General features: G+C 46.7%; 2 protein-coding genes across 9 annotated transcripts in view; one reads left to right on the top strand and one right to left on the bottom strand.

The window, feature by feature from the left end:
- The window catches only part of LOC142160075 (uncharacterized), a 282,721-nt gene that overhangs the window by 77,944 nt on the left and 183,772 nt on the right, over window positions 1-21,005 (bottom strand). Inside the window, exons 13-14 of one of the 4 annotated variants that reach the window (XM_075214979.1) lie at window positions 9,349-9,431; window positions 9,113-9,224 (exon numbers count right to left, since the gene is read on the bottom strand). The exons of 2 other annotated variants lie outside the window; for them this stretch is intronic. In XM_075214979.1, the coding sequence (XP_075071080.1) occupies window positions 9,113-9,224; window positions 9,349-9,431 (195 nt within the window). The remainder of the gene's footprint in view (window positions 1-9,112; window positions 9,225-9,348; window positions 9,432-21,005) is intronic. One more of the 4 variants, XM_075214978.1, reaches the window with a different exon arrangement.
- LOC142160094 (uncharacterized) overlaps window positions 1-21,005 on the top strand; it is a 341,050-nt gene that overhangs the window by 259,901 nt on the left and 60,144 nt on the right. The window lies entirely within an intron of this gene.

Raw genomic sequence — 21,005 nt, 5'->3', positions numbered from 1 at the left:
CACAGCTACCACCGCTAGTAGTAACAATCACAGCTACCACCGCTAGTACTAACAATCACAGCTACCACCGCTAGTACTAACAATCACAGCTACCACCGCTAGTACTAACAATCACAGCTACCACCGCTAGTAGTAACAATCACAGCTACCACCACTAGTACTAACAATCACAGCTACCACCGCTAGTAGTAACAATCACAGCTACCACCACTAGTACTAACAATCACAGCTACCACCGCTAGTAGTAACAATCACAGCTACCACCGCTAGTACCAACAATCACAGCTACCACCACTAGTACTAACAATCACAGCTACCACCACTAGTACTAACAATCACAGCTACCACCGCTAGTACCAACAATCACAGCTACCACCGCTAGTAGTAACAATCACAGCTACCACCGCTAGTAGTAACAATCACAGCTACCACCGCTAGTAGTAACAATCACAGCTACCACCGCTAGTACCAACAATCACAGCTACCACCGCTAGTACTAACAATCACAGCTACCACCGCTAGTAGTAACAATCACAGCTACCACCGCTAGTACTAACAATCACAGCTACCACCGCTAGTACTAACAATCACAGCTACCACCGCTAGGATCAACAATCACAGCTACCACCGCTAGTATCAACAATCACAGCTACCACCGCTAGTACTAACAATCACAGCTACCACCGCTAGTACTAACAATCACAGCTACCACCGCTAGTACTAACAATCAGCTACCACCGCTAGTACTAACAATCACAGCTACCACCGCTAGTAGTAACAATCACAGCTACCACCGCTAGTACTAACAATCACAGCTACCACCGCTAGTAGTAACAATCACAGCTACCACCACTAGTACTAACAATAACAGCTACCACCGCTAGTACTAACAATCACAGCTACCACCGCTAGTACTAACAATCACAGCTACCACCGCTAGTACTAACAATCACAGCTACCACCACTAGTAGTAACAATCACAGCTACCACCGCTAGTACTAACAATCACAGCTACCACCGCTAGTAGTAACAATCACAGCTACCACCGCTAGTACCAACAATCACAGCTACCACCGCTAGTACTAACAATCACAGCTACCACCACTAGTACTAACAATCACAGCTACCACCGCTAGTACTAACAATCACAGCTACCACCGCTAGTACTAACAATCACAGCTACCACCGCTAGTACTAACAATCACAGCTACCACCACTAGTACTAACAATAACAGCTACCACCGCTAGTACTAACAATCACAGCTACCACCGCTAGTACTAACAATCACAGCTACCACCACTAGTACTAACAATCACAGCTACCACCGCTAGTAGTAACAATCACAGCTACCACCGCTAGTACCAACAATCACAGCTACCACCACTAGTACTAACAATCACAGCTACCACCACTAGTACTAACAATCACAGCTACCACCGCTAGTAGTAACAATCACAGCTACCACTGCTAGTACTAACAATCACAGCTACCACCGCTAGTACTAACAATCACAGCTACCACCGCTAGTACTAACAATCACAGCTACCACCGCTAGTAGTAACAATCACAGCTACCACCACTAGTACTAACAATCACAGCTACCACCGCTAGTAGTAACAATCACAGCTACCACCACTAGTACTAACAATCACAGCTACCACCGCTAGTAGTAACAATCACAGCTACCACCGCTAGTACCAACAATCACAGCTACCACCACTAGTACTAACAATCACAGCTACCACCACTAGTACTAACAATCACAGCTACCACCGCTAGTACCAACAATCACAGCTACCACCGCTAGTAGTAACAATCACAGCTACCACCGCTAGTAGTAACAATCACAGCTACCACCACTAGTACTAACAATCACAGCTACCACCGCTAGTAGTAACAATCACAGCTACCACCACTAGTACTAACAATCACAGCTACCACCGCTAGTAGTAACAATCACAGCTACCACAGCTAGTACTAACAATCACAGCTACCACCACTAGTACTAACAATAACAGCTACCACCGCTAGTACTAACAATCACAGCTACCACCGCTAGTACTAACAATCACAGCTACCACCGCTAGTAGTAACAATCACAGCTACCACTGCTAGTACTAACAATCACAGCTACCACCGCTAGTACTAACAATCACAGCTACCACTGCTAGTAGTAACAATCACAGCTACCACCGCTAGTACTAACAATCACAGCTACCACCGCTAGTAGTAACAATCACAGCTACCACCACTAGTACTAACAATCACAGCTACCACCGCTAGTAGTAACAATCACAGCTACCACCACTAGTACTAACAATCACAGCTACCACCGCTAGTAGTAACAATCACAGCTACCACCACTAGTACTAACAATCACAGCTACCACCGCTAGTAGTAACAATCACAGCTACCACCGCTAGTACCAACAATCACAGCTACCACCACTAGTACTAACAATCACAGCTACCACCACTAGTACTAACAATCACAGCTACCACCGCTAGTACCAACAATCACAGCTACCACCGCTAGTAGTAACAATCACAGCTACCACCGCTAGTAGTAACAATCACAGCTACCACCACTAGTACTAACAATCACAGCTACCACCGCTAGTACTAACAATCACAGCTACCACTGCTAGTAGTAACAATCACAGCTACCACCGCTAGTACTAACAATCACAGCTACCACCGCTAGTAGTAACAATCACAGCTACCACCACTAGTACTAACAATCACAGCTACCACCGCTAGTAGTAACAATCACAGCTACCACCACTAGTACTAACAATCACAGCTACCACCGCTAGTAGTAACAATCACAGCTACCACCACTAGTACTAACAATCACAGCTACCACCGCTAGTAGTAACAATCACAGCTACCACCGCTAGTACCAACAATCACAGCTACCACCACTAGTACTAACAATCACAGCTACCACCACTAGTACTAACAATCACAGCTACCACCGCTAGTACCAACAATCACAGCTACCACCGCTAGTAGTAACAATCACAGCTACCACCACTAGTACTAACAATCACAGCTACCACCACTAGTACTAACAATCACAGCTACCACCGCTAGTAGTAACAATCACAGCTACCACCGCTAGTACTAACAATCACAGCTACCACCACTAGTACTAACAATAACAGCTACCACCGCTAGTACTAACAATCACAGCTACCACCACTAGTACTAACAATCACAGCTACCACCGCTAGTAGTAACAATCACAGCTACCACCGCTAGTACTAACAATCACAGCTACCACCGCTAGTAGTAACAATCACAGCTACCACCGCTAGTACCAACAATCACAGCTACCACCGCTAGTACTAACAATCACAGCTACTACCGCTAGTAGTAACAATCACAGCTACCACCGCTAGTACCAACAATCACAGCTACCACCGCTAGTACTAACAATCACAGCTACCACCGCTAGTACTAACAATCACAGCTACCACCGCTAGTACTAACAATCACAGCTACCACCACTAGTACTAACAATCACAGCTACCACCGCTAGTACTAACAATCACAGCTACCACCGCTAGTAGTAACAATCACAGCTACCACCGCTAGTACCAACAATCACAGCTACCACTGCTAGTACTAACAATCACAGCTACCACCACTAGTACTAACAATCACAGCTACCACCGCTAGTACTAACAATCACAGCTACCACCGCTAGTAGTAACAATCACAGCTACCACCGCTAGTACTAACAATCACAGCTACCACCACTAGTACTAACAATCACAGCTACCACCACTAGTACTAACAATCACAGCTACCACCGCTAGTACTAACAATCACAGCTACCACCGCTAGTAGTAACAATCACAGCTACCACCGCTAGTAGTAACAATCACAGCTACCACTGCTAGTACTAACAATCACAGCTACCACTGCTAGTACTAACAATCACAGCTACCACCGCTAGTACCAACAATCACAGCTACCACCGCTAGTACTAACAATCACAGCTACCACCGCTAGTACTAACAATCACAGCTACCACCGCTAGTACTAACAATCACAGCTACCACCACTAGTACTAACAATCACAGCTACCACCGCTAGTACTAACAATCACAGCTACCACCACCAGTACTAACAATCACAGCTACCACCGCTAGTACTAACAATCACAGCTACCACCGCTAGTAGTAACAATCACAGCTACCACCACTAGTACTAACAATCACAGCTACCACCACTAGTACTAACAATCACAGCTACCACCGCTAGTAGTAACAATCACAGCCACTACCACTAGTACTAATAATCACACCTACCACTAGTACTAATAATCACAGCTACCACCACTAGTACTAATAATAACACCTACTACCACTAGTAATACCACTTTTTAACAAAGTAGTAGGTGTAATGTTCTGTGTTTAATTAAGCAAGGAGAATTCTCCAAAACAGAATTTATTTTTAAAATGTATAATCTTTCAATATACTGTTCCTTATACTGTGTATCCACTTGTGGACAACCTCCCCTCTATTAGATTGGCCCCATATAGTAAACATGGGGAATCCCTCCTCCAACACTGACAACTTTACTTACAGCCAGGAGCCTTAAGGCAATGCCTATGTGCATGCAGCCGCTGCAGCTCCCAGTGCAGGACGGCTTAATCTATCCACTCAGTATAAGTGCTGTATATATAAGTTACACTGTCCTTCCAGACTGAGTCAGGGCAAGGGCTTGTTGGAAACTGGGCACCTGTAAGAGTCCTTGCACTTGCCTATGGAAGCAATTTCAAGCATGCTCTATTCAAGATTAAATACCTACAAGTAGGGTGTGCTGTTGTATCATAGTTCAGATGCTAAGTGATATAGTCTTTGCTGGCTGATAAATACATCGTTGTCCAAAATACATGTTATACATGTAATTAGAAGCTGTCTGGTGCATTAGCCCCCATACATGGAACACTTATATTAAGGAATGGCTGAGTATGCATGGATATATTTGGTATATTCCTATAGATTGTAAGCTTTCGAGCAGGGTTCTCTTACCTCTCTGTCTGTATGTATTACCCAGTATTGTCTTATTAATGTTTGTTCCCAATTGTAAAGCGCTACGGAATTTGCTGGCGCTATATAAATAAATGTTAATGATGATGATGATACTCAATACATTTCATTGGGTGCTCTAGTGTGGGATTGGTGGTGGCATTGCTGTAGTATGTGTCTGTGAGGGTGTTACTGTAGTAGGTATGTGTGTGTAGGAGGGGTGGGTGGTATTGTTGGAATGTGGGGAGTATTGCCGATTGCTGTAGTGTGTGTGAATGTGGTACTGATTGTGGTGTGTGGAAAGTATGTATTGATGTATTGGGGTTACTAATAATGTAATGTGGGGGTATTGCTGATTGCTGTAGTGTGTGTGAATGTAGTATTGATGTAATGTTGCGGCGGTCATTGGGAGAAATAAACCTATTGATTTAATGTTGGAGTGGCTGGGGGGAGTCAAATGCTCAGCTTTTCAAGAGGTGAAAAGTATCTATCCCTTTTCCAAACAGGGCCCCAACATTCCAGAATCCAGTAAGGCAGCAGATGAGCTTAAGACATCAGCAGATAGCGATAGTTGCAAGAACAGGTAGGAGAGACTGCCTGTGAACTGTTTCAATTGTAGTGGGTCTGTTTCGCACACTCGGGACTTTGTCCCGACTATAGGGAGAGATGTCCCTCTACCTTCCTAACAATGGTGAGTGCAGCGTTGTCAGTGTGTTTGGAGAGAAAGTGGTTGAAGGATAGCGTAACACTGTCTAAAGCGGTAACTACACCCATTGTGTGCTGGTTACTTCTACATCCGGGTGCATGGTGGCACCAACAACGGTGGTCCACATCCTGTTGACTTGACCCCATTTACTGATCATTTGCTACACCTACCACATGAGGCCACTTTCATAATATTTTCCAGGACCACTCTAAATACCCAATCCGCCTCTCATCATGGTTAATGGTGGGTCTCATCCCATTGCTCAGTGGTGGAACCACAATGGTGTTGTACAATGTACTGATTTATTACAAACATTAATATGTGAGGAGGAGACTGATCAGAATGTAATGATGTGAGGAGGAGAGCAGGAGTCTAATAGGGGCTGATGGCTCCTGATGTATGAGAATCACCAGAGTGTGGGGAGGAGACTGGTCAGATCTCTGGGCTGGTAACACAATGATATGATGTGAGGAGGAGAGCAGGAGACTAATAGGGGCTGATGGCTCCTGATGTATGAGAATCACCAGAGTGTGGGGAGGAGACTGGTCAGATCTCTGGGCTGGTAGCACAATGATATGATGTGAGGAGGAGAGCAGGAGTCTAATAGGAGCTGATGGCTCCTGATGTATGAGAATCACCAGAGAGTGTGGGGAGGAGACTGGTCAGATCTCTGGGCCGGTAGCACAATGATATGATGTGAGGAGGAGAGCAGGAGTCTAATAGGGGCTGATGGCTCCTGATGTATGAGAATCACCAAAGTGTGGGGAGGAGACTGGTCAGATCTCTGGGCTGGTAGCACAATGATATGATGTGAGGAGGAGAGCAGGAGTCTAATAGGGACTGATGGCTCCTGATGTATGAGAATCACCAGAGAGTGTGGGGAGGAGACTGGTCAGATCTCTGGGCTGGTAGCACAATGATATGGTGTGAGGAGGAGAGCAGGAGTCTAATAGGTGCTGATGGCTCCTGATGTATGAGAATCACCAGAGTGTGTGGGGAGGAGACTGGTCAGATCTCTGGGCTGGTAGCACAATGATATGATGTGAGGAGGAGAGCAGGAGTCTAATAGGGGCTGATGCCTCCTGATGTATGAGAATCACCAGAGTGTGTGAGGAGGAGACTGGTCAGATCTCTGGGCTGGTAGCACAATGATATTATGTGAGGAGGAGAGCAGGAGTCTAATAGGGGCTGATGGCTCCTGATGTATGAGAATCACCAGAGAGTGTGGGGAGGAGACTGGTCAGATCTCTGGGCCGGTAGCACAATGATATGATGTGAGGAGGAGAGCAGGAGTCTAATAGGGACTGATGGCTCCTGATGTATGAGAATCACCAGAGAGTGTGGGGAGGAGACTGGTCAGATCTCTGGGCTGGTAACACAATGATATGATGTGAGGAGGAGAGCAGGAGTCTAATAGGGGCTGATGGCTCCTGATGTATGAGAATCACCAGAGAGTGTGGGGAGGAGACTGGTCAGATCTCTGAGCTGGTAACACAATGATATGATGTGAGGAGGAGAGCAGGAGACTAATAGGGGCTGATGGCTCCTGATGTATGAGAATCACCAGAGAGTGTGAGGAGGAGACTGGTCAGATCTCTGAGCTGGTAGCACAATGATATTATGTGAGGAGGAGAGCAGGAGTCTAATAGGGGCTGATGGCTCCTGATGTATGAGAATCACCAGAGAGTGTGGGGAGGAGACTGGTCAGATCTCTGGGCCGGTAGCACAATGATATGATGTGAGGAGGAGAGCAGGAGTCTAATAGGGACTGATGGCTCCTGATGTATGAGAATCACCAGAGAGTGTGGGGAGGAGACTGGTCAGATCTCTGGGCTGGTAACACAATGATATGATGTGAGGAGGAGAGCAGGAGTCTAATAGGGGCTGATGGCTCCTGATGTATGAGAATCACCAAAGTGTGGGGAGGAGACTGGTCAGATCTCTGGGCTGGTAGCACAATGATATGATGTGAGGAGGAGAGCAGGAGTCTAATAGGGACTGATGGCTCCTGATGTATGAGAATCACCAGAGAGTGTGGGGAGGAGACTGGTCAGATCTCTGGGCTGGTAGCACAATGATATGATGTGAGGAGGAGAGCAGGAGTCTAATAGGGGCTGATGGCTCCTGATGTATGAGAATCACCAGAGAGTGTGGGGAGGAGACTGGTCAGATCTCTGGGCTGGTAACACAATGATATGATGTGAGGAGGAGAGCAGGAGTCTAATAGGGGCTGATGGCTCCTGATGTATGAGAATCACCAGAGAGTGTGAGGAGGAGACTGGTCAGATCTCTGAGCTGGTAGCACAATGATATGATGTGAGGAGGAGAGCAGGAGTCTAATAGGGGCTGATGGCTCCTGATGTATGAGAATCACCAGAGAGTGTGAGGAGGAGACTGGTCAGATCTCTGAGCTGGTAGCACAATGATATGATGTGAGGAGGAGAGCAGGAGTCTAATAGGGGCTGATGGCTCCTGATGTATGAGAATCACCAGAGAGTGTGAGGAGGAGACTGGTCAGATCTCTGAGCTGGTAGCACAATGATATGATGTGAGGAGGAGAGCAGGAGTCTAATAGGGGCTGATGGCTCCTGATGTATGAGAATCACCAGAGAGTGTGAGGAGGAGACTGGTCAGATCTCTGGGCTGGTAGCACAATGATATGATGTGAGGAGGAGAGCAGGAGTCTAATAGGGGCTGATGGCTCCTGATGTATGAGTATCACCCGAGAGTGTGAGGAGGAGACTGGTCAGATCTCTGGGCTGGTAGCACAATGATATGATGTGAGGAGGAGAGCAGGAGTCTAATAGGGGCTGATGGCTCCTGATGTATGAGAATCACCAGAGAGTGTGAGGAGGAGACTGGTCAGATCTCTGGGCTGGTAGCACAATGATATGATGTGAGGAGGAGAGCAGGAGTCTAATAGGGGCTGATGGCTCCTGATGTATGAGAATCACCAGAGAGTGTGGGGAGGAGACTGGTCAGATCTCTGGGCTGGTAGGACAATGATATGATGTGAGGAGGAGAGCAGGGGGTAAATTTATCAAGCTGCGAGTTTGAAAAAGTGCAGTTGTTGCCTATAGTAACCAATCAGATTCTAGTTATCATTTATTTAGCACAATCGACAAATTAACAGTTAGAAACTGATTGGTTGCTATAGGCGACATCTCCACTTTTTCAAACCTGCAGCTTGGTAAATTTACCCCTAAGAGTCTAATAGGGGCTGATGGTTTCTGACCGCCCGCTGGGTAGATAATTTGTCCTCATTAGTTTGTACTGACAGAGGAAGGTGTAGAATAAGAGATTGTTGTAGTGACTGAACAAGGAGAATGTGACTCTTTTCTGTAATAAGTGTTTATTACTCACCTGTGCTGATATCTGTAGGGATTTCCTCCTCCTTACACTGCTGATCACCCCTCACATACGTCTTTTCTTCTCCCTCTGTATCTTCTACTTTAATATCAGTCAGATATTCACCCTGATGTTGGATTTCATTGAGATTAAACAGAAGAAAGTAAAGGTATAAGACATAGGCAGTGGCTATACAGACTGTATATTTCAAAAGTTAGTTTAGTATTCGCTGACCCTAAATTCAAATTTACCTGATACATTTGTGGGACACTGTGATTTTCCTCTATACAAGCTTTGGGACATCTCTCTGGGGTATTTCTGTTACTGGATCCATCTGTAGGAGACACATAATGACTGAGTGCATTGTTTGTAGGTGATAACCAGATAATGTGTATATAGATGGCCCTAAAAACTGCTCTCTCCTTTACAATAAATTAAAGTTTCTCTTACCCAGTGATGTGAGGGGCTGGTGATTCTCCATCATCACGTCCTTGTACAGACCCTTGTGTCCTCCTATATATACTCCCCCTCCTGCATGGAGAAATAGACAGTGACATCATCCACCTTATAGGAACCTGACACACACAATGGTCATCACCCAGACACATCCCCTGGTGTTACTGTATAATGTCCCATTCCCAGCAGTCACCTCTCCAGTCAGCAGCTGAATGATCTTGTTGGTCAGTTCCAGGATCTTCTGGTCATTGTCTCTCTCATGTATCAGTGAGTGAGGTGGAGGCACCGTGATGGGGCTCTGGGTCCTGCTCAATCCTCCTGACACACAGGGATGGCTGCTGGGTGTCTGACACTAACCGGAGGTCTTCTTCACCACTGTGTAATTCTGTGTATTGAGGGAGACAACAATTAAAAGCAAAATTAAACTCTACCTATATGGAGTTGTTTTTTTTGTGTATAATATACAAGAAGGATCTATCTTACAAATACCACCTCTCTCCTAACAGTCTCCTATATACAAGTGAGAGGAGAGGATCACAGGAAGAATAAACTTTATAAAGGAGGATCTAAGGTCACCACAAAACGTTGTGTATAGTGTGGGCACAGAGCTGTGCACATGGGGGCTATGGTGAGGAAATACAGAGAAGAATAAAAGAGAATATCAACTATATATTTTATTAAGACAGATTTAGAATATCAGTGTATACATTTTAAAGATGCCCCCCATGTACAAGAAAATAAACAGTGTAACACCTACAATTATTATTATTATTATTAATTTTTATTTATAAGGCGCCACTAGGTATCCGTGGCGCCGTACAGGGACATACAGAGACGCGATACAGGGTGAGACAGCACGGTACAGTTAACAAAAAGCACAGTAACTCAGAAGCTCAAAGTACAGCTAGATGAAAGGTGAGAGCCCCCTGCGGTGAAGCTAGAGGGGCAGGAGGACCCCACGGAAGAGACAAGGAGCTGGAGAGCAGAGTTAAGGTGGTGGAGAACAGGAGGAGAGGAGGCCCTGCTCAAAGGAGCGTACAATCTAAGGGGAGGGTAGGACGGACAGAGACACAAGGGTGGGAGGAGGAAAGGGGGAGAACGGAGAGAGGGAGAGGGGGGAGAGGAGAATTAAGAGGAGGGAGGCAGGAGGAGGGCAGGATAGGGACGGCGGTAGGTGGGAGGCTGGAAGGAGGTCGGTTAGGTGGGGGACTGGAAGGCTTTGAGGAAGAGGTGGGTTTTTAAGGCCCGTTTGAAGCTGGACAAGTTGGGGGATGTTCTGATGGAGCGGGGGAGCTGGTTCCAGTGAAGGGGGGCAGCGCGGGAGAAGTCTTGGATGCGAGCATGGGAGGAGGTGACCAGGGGGGAGGTGAGGCGACGGTCATTAGCCGAACGCAGAGGGCGGGATGGAGCGTGGATGGAAATAAGGTTGGAGATGTAGGGAGCAGTGGAGTTGGAGAGAGCCTTGAAGGTAAGTGTAAGGAGCTTGAACACTATTCTGTAGGGGAAGGGGAGCCAGTGAAGGGATTGGTATAGGGGGGAGACAGAAGAGGAGCGGCGAGAAAGGAAAATGAGCCGAGCGGCTGCATTCAGTACAGAGCGAAGGGGAGCGAGATGAGAGCGGGGGAGGCCGGTAAGGAGGAGGTTGCAGTAGTCCAAGCGGGAGATGATAAGAGCGTGGACAAGAGCCTTAGTGGCATCTTGGGAGAGGAAGGGCCGAAAGCGTGCGATATTCCGCAGCTGGAAGCGGCAGGATTTGGCGAGAGAGAGAATGTGAGGAGCAAAGGAGAGAGAGGAGTCAAGGATGACACCGAGGCAGCGAAGTTGAGGAACAGGGGAAATAGAGGAGTTGAGGACAGAGATAGAAAGATCGGAAGGGGAGGGGGAATGAGCAGGAGGAAAAACAATAAGTTCGGTTTTAGCGAGATTAAGTTTAAGGAATCTGGAGGACATCCAGGAGGAGATGGCAGAGAGGCAGGCAGACACCCTGGAGAGGAGGGAGGAAGAGAGATCGGGAGAGGAAAGGTAGAGTTGGGTGTCATCGGCATAAAGGTGGTACTGGAGACCAAAAGAGCTGATGAGTTTCCCCAGGGAAGAGGTGTAAAGAGAGAAGAGTAGGGGTCCGAGAACAGAGCCTTGGGGGACCCCTACTGGAAGGGAAGAGGGGGGGGAGAGGGATCCAGAGGTGGAGACAGAGAAGGAACGGTCAGCAAGGTAGGAGGTGAACCATGACAGGACCATGACAGGACTACAAAACAATATTCCTGTACATTTTATAAATAAACATAAAACGATGCTTTAAAAATTGTAATAAAATTGTTTCTATAGAGGATCTCACAGATCTGAGCGAGCGACAGACAGACAGAGACAAAGGACCAACCCACCGGCACAATGCAATTTGCACCACACACCTTGAGCTTCATTACCAATGCTCCATCTGTACTATAATAACAGGACACCAGAGCCTGCTCCATCTGTACTATAATAACAGGACACCAGAGACTGCCCCACCTGTACTATAACAGGACACTAGAGCCTGCTCCATCTGTACTATAACAACAGGACACCAGAGTCTACTCCATCTGTACTATAACAACAGGACAGCAGAGTCTGCTCCATCTGTACTATAACAGGACACCAGAGTCTGCTCCACCTGTACTATAATAACGGGACACCAAAGTCTGCTCCACCTGTACTATAATAACAGGACACCAGAGTCTGCTCCACCTGTACTATAATAACAGGACACCAGAGACTGCCCCACCTGTACTATAACAGGACACCAGAGCCTGCTCCACCTGTACTATAATAACAGGACACCAGAGTCTACTCCACCTGTACTATAATAACAGGACACCAGAGCCTGCTCCACCTGTACTATAATAACAGGACACCAGCGACTGCTCCACCTGTACTATAATAACAGGACACCAGAGTCTACTCCATCTGTACTATAACAACAGGACACCAGAGACTGCCCCACCTGTACTATAATAACAGGACACCAGAGCCTGCTCCACCTGTACTATAATACCAGGACACCAGAGCCTGCTCCACCTGTGCTATAATAACAGGACACCAGAGACTGCCCCACCTGTACTATAATAACAGGACACCAGAGTCTGCCCCACCTGTACTATAATACCAGGACACCAGAGCCTGCTCCACCTGTACTATAATACCAGGACACCAGAGCCTGCTCCACCTGTGCTATAATAACAGGACACCAGAGACTGCCCCACCTGTACTATAATAACAGGACACCAGAGTCTGCCCCACCTGTACTATAATACCAGGACACCAGAGCCTGCTCCACCTGTGCTATAATAACAGGACACCAGAGACTGCCCCACCTGTACTATAATAACAGGACACCAGAGTCTGCCCCACCTGTACTATAATAACAGGACACCAGAGTCTACTCCATCTGTACTATAACAACAGGACACCAGAGTCTGCTCCATCTGTACTATAACAGGACACCAGAACCTGCTCCACCTGTACTATAATAACAGGACACCAGAGTCTGCCCCACCTGTACTATAATACCAGGACACCGGAGCCTGCTCCACCTGTGCTATAATAACAGGAAAACCAGAGACTGCCCCACCTGTACTATAACAGGACACCAGAGTCTGCCCCACCTGTACTATAATAACAGGACACCAGAGACTGCCCCACCTGTACTATAATAACAGGACACCAGAGCCTGCTCCACCTGTACTATAATAACAGGACACCAGAGACTGCCCCACCTGTACTATAATAACAGGACACCAGAGACTGCTCCACCTGTAATATATTAATAGGACACCAGAGTCTGCTCCATCTGTACTATAACAGGACACCAGAGCCTGCTCCACCTGTACTATAATAACAGGACACCAGAGCCTGCTCCACCTGTACTATAATACCAGGACACCAGAGCCTGCTCCACCTGTGCTATAATAACAGGACACCAGAGACTGCCCCACCTGTACTATAACAGGACACCAGAGACTGCCCCACCTGTACTATAATAACAGGACACCAGAGCCTGCTCCACCTGTACTATAATAACAGGACACCAGAGTCTGCTCCATCTGTACTATAATAACAGGACACCAGAGCCTGCTCCACCTGTGCTATAATAACAGGCCACCAGAGTCTGCTCCATCTGTACTATAATAACAGGACACCAGAGCCTGCTCCACCTGTGCTATAATAACAGGCCACCAGAGTCTGCTCCATCTGTACTATAATACCAGGACACCAGAGACTGCTCCACCTGTACTATAATAACAGGACACCAGAGACTGCTCCACCTGTGCTATAATACCAGGACACCAGAGCCTGCTCCACCTGTGCTATAATAACAGGACACCAGAGCCTGCTCCACCTGTACTATAATAACAGGACACCAGAGACTGCTCCACCTGTACTATAATAACAGGATACCAGAGTCTGCTCCACCTGTACTATAATAACAGGACACCAGAGACTGCTCCACCTGTACTATAATACCAGGACACCAGAGCCTGCTCCACCTGTGCTATAATAACAGGACACCAGAGACTGCTCCACCTGTACTATAATAACAGGACACCAGCGACTGCTCCACCTGTACTATAATAACAGGACACCAGAGCCTGCTCCACCTGTACTATAATAACAGGACACCAGAGCCTGCTCCACCTGTACTATAATAACAGGACACCAGAGCCTGCTCCACCTGTACTATAATAACAGGACACCAGAGACTGCTCCACCTGTACTATAATAACAGGACACCAGAGTCTGCTCCACCTGTACTATAATAACAGGACACCAGAGACTGCTCCACCTGTACTATAATACCAGGACACCAGAGCCTGCTCCACCTGTGCTATAATAACAGGACACCAGAGACTGCTCCACCTGTACTATAATAACAGGACACCAGAGCCTGCTCCACCTGTACTATAATAACAGGACACCAGAGTCTGATCCACCTGTACTATGATAACAGGACACCAGAGGCTGCTCCACCTGTACTATAATAACAGGACACCAGCGACTGCTCCACCTGTACTATAATAACAGGACACCAGAGCCTGCTCCACCTGTACTATAATAACAGGACACTAGAGCCTGCTCCACATGTACTATAATAACAGGACACCAGCGACTGCTCCACCTGTGCTATAATAACAGGACACCAGAGACTGCTCCACCTGTACTATAATAACAGGACACCAGCGACTGCTCCACCTGTGCTATAATAACAGGACACCAGAGACTGCTCCACATGTACTATAATAACAGGACACCAGAGCCTGCTCCACCTGTACTATAATAACAGGACACCAGAGACTGCTCCACATGTACTATAATAACAGGACACCAGAGCCTGCTCCACCTGTACTATAATAACAGGACACCAGAGTCTGATCCACCTGTACTATGATAACAGGACACCAGAGACTGCTCCACATGTACTATAATAACAGGACACCAGAGCCTGCTCCACCTGTACTATAATAACAGGACACCAGAGCCTGCTCAACCTGTACTATAATAACAGGACACCAGAGCCTGCTCCACCTGTACTATAATAACAGGGCACCAGAGCCTGCTCCACCTGTACTATAATAACAGGACACCAGAGCCTGCTCCACCTGTACTATAATAACAGGACACCAGAGCCTGCTCCACCTGTACTATAATAACAGGACACCAGAGACTGCTCCACCTGTACTATAATAACAGGACACCAGAGTCTGCTCCACCTGTACTATAATAACAGGACACCAGAGACTGCTCCACCTGTACTATAATACCAGGACACCAGAGCCTGCTCCACCTGTGCTATAATAACAGGACACCAGAGACTGCTCCACCTGTACTATAATAACAGGACACCAGAGCCTGCTCCACCTGTACTATAATAACAGGACACCAGAGTCTGATCCACCTGTACTATGATAACAGGACACCAGAGGCTGCTCCACCTGTACTATAATAACAGGACACCAGCGACTGCTCCACCTGTACTATAATAACAGGACACCAGAGCCTGCTCCACCTGTACTATAATAACAGGACACTAGAGCCTGCTCCACATGTACTATAATAACAGGACACCAGCGACTGCTCCACCTGTGCTATAATAACAGGACACCAGAGACTGCTCCACCTGTACTATAATAACAGGACACCAGCGACTGCTCCACCTGTGCTATAATAACAGGACACCAGAGACTGCTCCACATGTACTATAATAACAGGACACCAGAGCCTGCTCCACCTGTACTATAATAACAGGACACCAGAGACTGCTCCACATGTACTATAATAACAGGACACCAGAGCCTGCTCCACCTGTACTATAATAACAGGACACCAGAGTCTGATCCACCTGTACTATGATAACAGGACACCAGAGACTGCTCCACATGTACTATAATAACAGGACACCAGAGCCTGCTCCACCTGTACTATAATAACAGGACACCAGAGCCTGCTCAACCTGTACTATAATAACAGGACACCAGAGCCTGCTCCACCTGTACTATAATAACAGGGCACCAGAGCCTGCTCCACCTGTACTATAATAACAGGACACCATAGTCTGCTCCACCTGTACTATAATAACAGGACACCAGAGACTGCTCCACATGTACTATAATAACAGGACACCAGCGACTGCTCCACCTGTACTATAATAACAGGACACCAGAGACTGCTCCACATGTACTATAATAACAGGACACCAGAGCCTGCTCCACCTGTACTATAATAACAGGACACCAGAGTCTGATCCACCTGTACTATGATAACAGGACACCAGAGACTGCTCCACATGTACTATAATAACAGGACACCAGAGCCTGCTCCACCTGTACTATAATAACAGGACACCAGAGTCTGATCCACCTGTACTATGATAACAGGACACCAGAGACTGCTCCACCTGTACTATAATAACAGGACACCAGAGACTGCTCCACCTGTACTATAATAACAGGACACCAGAGACTGCTCCACCTGTACTATAATAACAGGACACCAAAGACTGCTCCACATGTACTATAATAACAGGACACCAGAGCCTGCTCCACCTGTACTATAATAACAGGACACCAGAGACTGCTCCACCTGTACTATAATAACAGGACACCAGAGTCTGATCCACCTGTACTATGATAACAGGACACCAGAGACTGCTCCACATGTACTATAATAACAGGACACCAGAGACTGCTCCACCTGTGCTATAATAACAGGACACCAGAGCCTGCTCGACAGGTATAATAATAATAATAATCAGACACTAGAGCCTGCTCCACAGGTATAATAATAATAATAATCAGACACTAGGGACTGCTGTCAACGCATTATAATAATAATAACATTACCTAGTGCTAGGAACCACAATGTCTCCTCCTGCTTCCTTCTACTCAGCGGTCACCCGGAAGTTGTTCTGGTAGAAAATCAATGCCCAGCACACAGGTGGAACGCACTTACCGGAAGTCTGATGGACCGCACACACCGGAAGTCGGGTGGACCGCATACACCGGAAGTCGGGTGGACCGCACACACCGGAAGTCGGGTGGACCGCACAGACCGGAAGCTCATTACTTACAAAAAACATATCTCGTGTATTATGCAGCGTGTCTGTCTCCCTGGTATGCACACGTGCGAGGGGTCCTCATTCAGGAGAAAGGAAGATTTCCACAGATTACATTCACACCAGCTGATTATCTTGTCAGTGGGAGATAAAATTTGTTCCAGGAGAAATAATAAGAAATGCAATAGAAGACATTATATCTCCTCTGTGTAAGTGATCATCATGTTTACATGCAGAGTTGTTGTTTTTTTACCTGGGAGCTGATATTACCCATCACTTTTCACCTATGGGTGTGTACATGCATATATCACCGGGATTAATTAAGCAGCTCATCTGGTATGATGTCATTGTATTGATTTCTGTGTTTCTGTTATTCTTGCTATTCCCATCACTGTAATCTAGGCTGCTTACCTATTATTATAACACACTTAAATCGCAATACTTATGTATATGACTGTACGGTGCCTTACACAGCATGTTATAACTTGTACATTCACAAATACTTTCACAATCAGCATTACGTATATATATATATATTAGAGATGAGCGCACTCGGATTTTGTGAATCCGAGCCCACCCGAACCTTTCCGATCCGAGTCGGATCCGAGACAGATCCGGGTATTGGCGCCAAATGAAAACTTGAAACCGAGGCTCGGCGTCATAATCCCGCTGTCGGATCTCGCGATACTCGGATCCTATAAATTCCCCGCTAGTCGCCGCCATCTTCACTCGGGCATTGATCAGGGTAGAGGGAGGGTGTGTTAGGTGGTCCTCTGTCCTGGTAGATCTCGTGCTGTTCAGTTCAGTGCTGTGCTGTGCTCAGTCCAGTGGTGCTGTGTCCTGTGCTCTGTGCTTCTAAGGGCATAGTTATTTCCCCATTATTCCCAAGTGTTTTAAAAAATAAAAAAAAGTTTAATTATTTTTTTGTATTTTTTTTTTTAAATTAAAAAACAAATTAATTAATTACAACTAAATTTGCAAAACCAATCCTGCAGTATAAGCCCATTGGTACTGCAATATTACCAAGTTCACACATTCAGCAGTAAAAGTCCAGTGGTGCTGTGTGCTGTGCTCTGTGCTTCTAAGGGCATAGTTATTTACCCATTATTCCCAAGTTTTTAAAAAATAAAAAAAAAGTTATAAAAACACACTAAAAAAAATAATAAAAAAAAAAAATAATTATAACTAAATTTGCAAAACCAATCCAGCAGTATAAGTCCATTGGTACTGTCTGCAATATTACCAAGTTCACACATTCTGCAGTATCTTGTGCTACATATAATGGAGACCAAAAATTTGGAGGATAAAGTAGGGAAAGATCCAGACCCACTTCCTCCTAATGCTGAAGCTGCTGCCACTAGTCATGACATAGACGATAAAATGCCATCAACGTCGTCTTCCAAGCCCGATGCCCAATCTCCTAGTACAGGGCATGTAAAATCCAAAAAGCCCAAGTTAAGTAAAAGTAGCAAAAAGAGAAACTTAAAATCATCTGCGGAGAAAGTTTCCAATATGCCATTTACGACACGGAGTGGCAAGGAGCGGCTTAGGCCCTGGCCCGTGTTCATGACTAGTGGTTCAGCTTCACCCACGGATCTTAGCCCTCTTCCTCCTCCCCCCACCTACAAAAAATTGAAGAGAGTTATGCTGTCAGCAACAAAACAGCAAACAACTCGGCCTTCTAAAGAGAAATTATCACAAATCCCCAAGGCGAGTCCAAGGGTGTTGGTGGTTGTCAAGCCTGACCTTCCCATGACTGTACGGGAAGAGGTGGCTCGGGAGGAGGCTATTGATGTAGCTGGCGCTGTGGAGGAACTTGATGATGAGGATGGTGATGTGGTTATTGTAAATGAGGCACCAGGGGGGAAACAGTTGATGTCCATGGGATGAAAAAGCCCATCGTCATGCCTGGTCAGAAGACCAAAAAATGCACCTCTTCGGTCTGGAGTTATTTTTATCCAAATCCGGACAACCAATGTATGGCCATATGTAGCTTATGTAAAGCTCAAATAAGCAGGGGTAAGGATTTTGCCCACCTAGGGACATCCTCCCTTATACGTCGCCTGAACAACCTTCATAGTTCAGTGGTTAGTTCAGGAACTGGGGCTAGGACCGTCATCGGTACAGGGACACCTAAATCCCGTGGTCCAGTTGGATACACACCAGCAACACCCTCCTCGTCAACTTCTTCCACGATCTCCATCAGATTCAGTCCTGCAGCCCAAGTCAGCAGCAGACTGAGTCCTCTTCAATACGGGATTCATCCGAGGAATCCTGCAGCGGTACGCCTACTACTGCCACTGCTGCTGTTGCTGCTGTTAGTCGGTCATCTTCCCAGAGGGGAAGTCGTAAGACCGCTAAGTCTTTCACAAAACAATTGACCGTCCAACAGTCGTTTGCCATGACCACAAAATACGATAGTAGTCACCCTATTGCAAAGCGTATAACTGCGGCTGTAACTGCATTGTTGGTGTTAAACGTGCGCCCGGTCTCCGCCATCAGTGGAGTGGGATTTAGAGGGTTGAAGGAGGTATTGTGTCCCTGGTACCAAATCCCGTCGAGATTCCACTTCACTAGGCAGGCGATACCAAAGATGTACAGAGAAGTACGATCAAGTGTCCTCAGTGCTCTAAAAAATGTGGTTGTACCCACTTAACCACGGACATGTGGACAAGTGGTTCTGGCCAAACGAAGGACTATATGACTGTGACAGCCCACTGGGTAGATGCATCCCCTTCCGCAGCAACAGCTGCCTCAGAGCAGCATCTACAAAATGGCTGCTCGTGCAAAGGCAGGCAACATTGTGTATTACAGGCTTTAATAAGAGGCACAACGCTGACAACATATTAGAGACACAGGGAAATTATCTCCCAGTGGCTTACCCCACTTAGACTCTCATGGGGATTTGTGGTGTCAGACAATGCCAGTAACATTGTGCGGGCATTAAATATGGGCAATTTCCAGCACGTCCCATGTTTTGCCCACACCATTAATTTGGTGGTGCAGTATTACCTGAAGAGTGACAGGGGTGTACAGGAGATGCTTGCGGTGACGCGCAAAATTGCTGGACACTTTCGGCATTCAGCCAGTGCCTACCGCAGAGTAGAGGCACATCAAAAAAGCATGAACCTGCCCTGCCATCACCTCAAACAAGAGGTTGTGACATGCTGGAACTCCACCCTCTATATGCTGCAGAGGATGGAGGAGCAGCAAAAGGCCATTCAGGCCTACACAGCCACCTACGACATAGGCAAAGGAGTGGGGATGCGCCTGAGTCAAGCGCAGTGGAGACTGATTTCCGTGTTGTGCAAGGTTCTCCAGCCGTTTGAACTTGCCACACGAGAAGTTAGTTCCGACACTGCCAGCTTGAGTCAGGTGATTCCCCTGATCAGGCTGTTGCAGAATCAGCTGGAGAAAGTGAGGGAGGAGCTGGTAAACCATTGCGATTACACCAAGCATGTAGCTCTTGTGGATGTAGCCCTTCGTACGCTTTGCCAGGATCCGAGGGTGGTCACTCTTTTAAAGTCAGAGGAATACATTCTGGCCACCGTGCTCGATCCTCGGTTTAAAGCGTATGTTGTGTCTCTGTTTCCGGCGGACACAAGTCTACAGCGGTGCAAAGACCTGCTGGTCAGGAGATTGTCCTCTGAAGAGGACCGTGACATGCCAACAGCTCCACCCTCATTTTCTTCCACATCTATGGATGCGAGGAAAAAGCTCAGTTTTCCTAAAAGAAGCACTGGCGGGGATGCTGATAACATCTGGTCCGGACTGAAGGACCTGCCAACCATTGCAGACATGTCTACTCTCGCTGCATTGGATGCTGTCACAATTGAAAAAATGGTGGAGGATTATTTTGCTGACACC

The sequence above is a fragment of the Mixophyes fleayi genome, chromosome 6, assembly GCF_038048845.1.
Source record: "Mixophyes fleayi isolate aMixFle1 chromosome 6, aMixFle1.hap1, whole genome shotgun sequence".
NCBI classification, from domain to species: Eukaryota; Metazoa; Chordata; class Amphibia; order Anura; family Limnodynastidae; genus Mixophyes; species Mixophyes fleayi.
The sequence above is the reverse complement of the archived record's forward strand: the minus strand, read 5'-3'. Positions and strand labels throughout refer to the sequence as shown.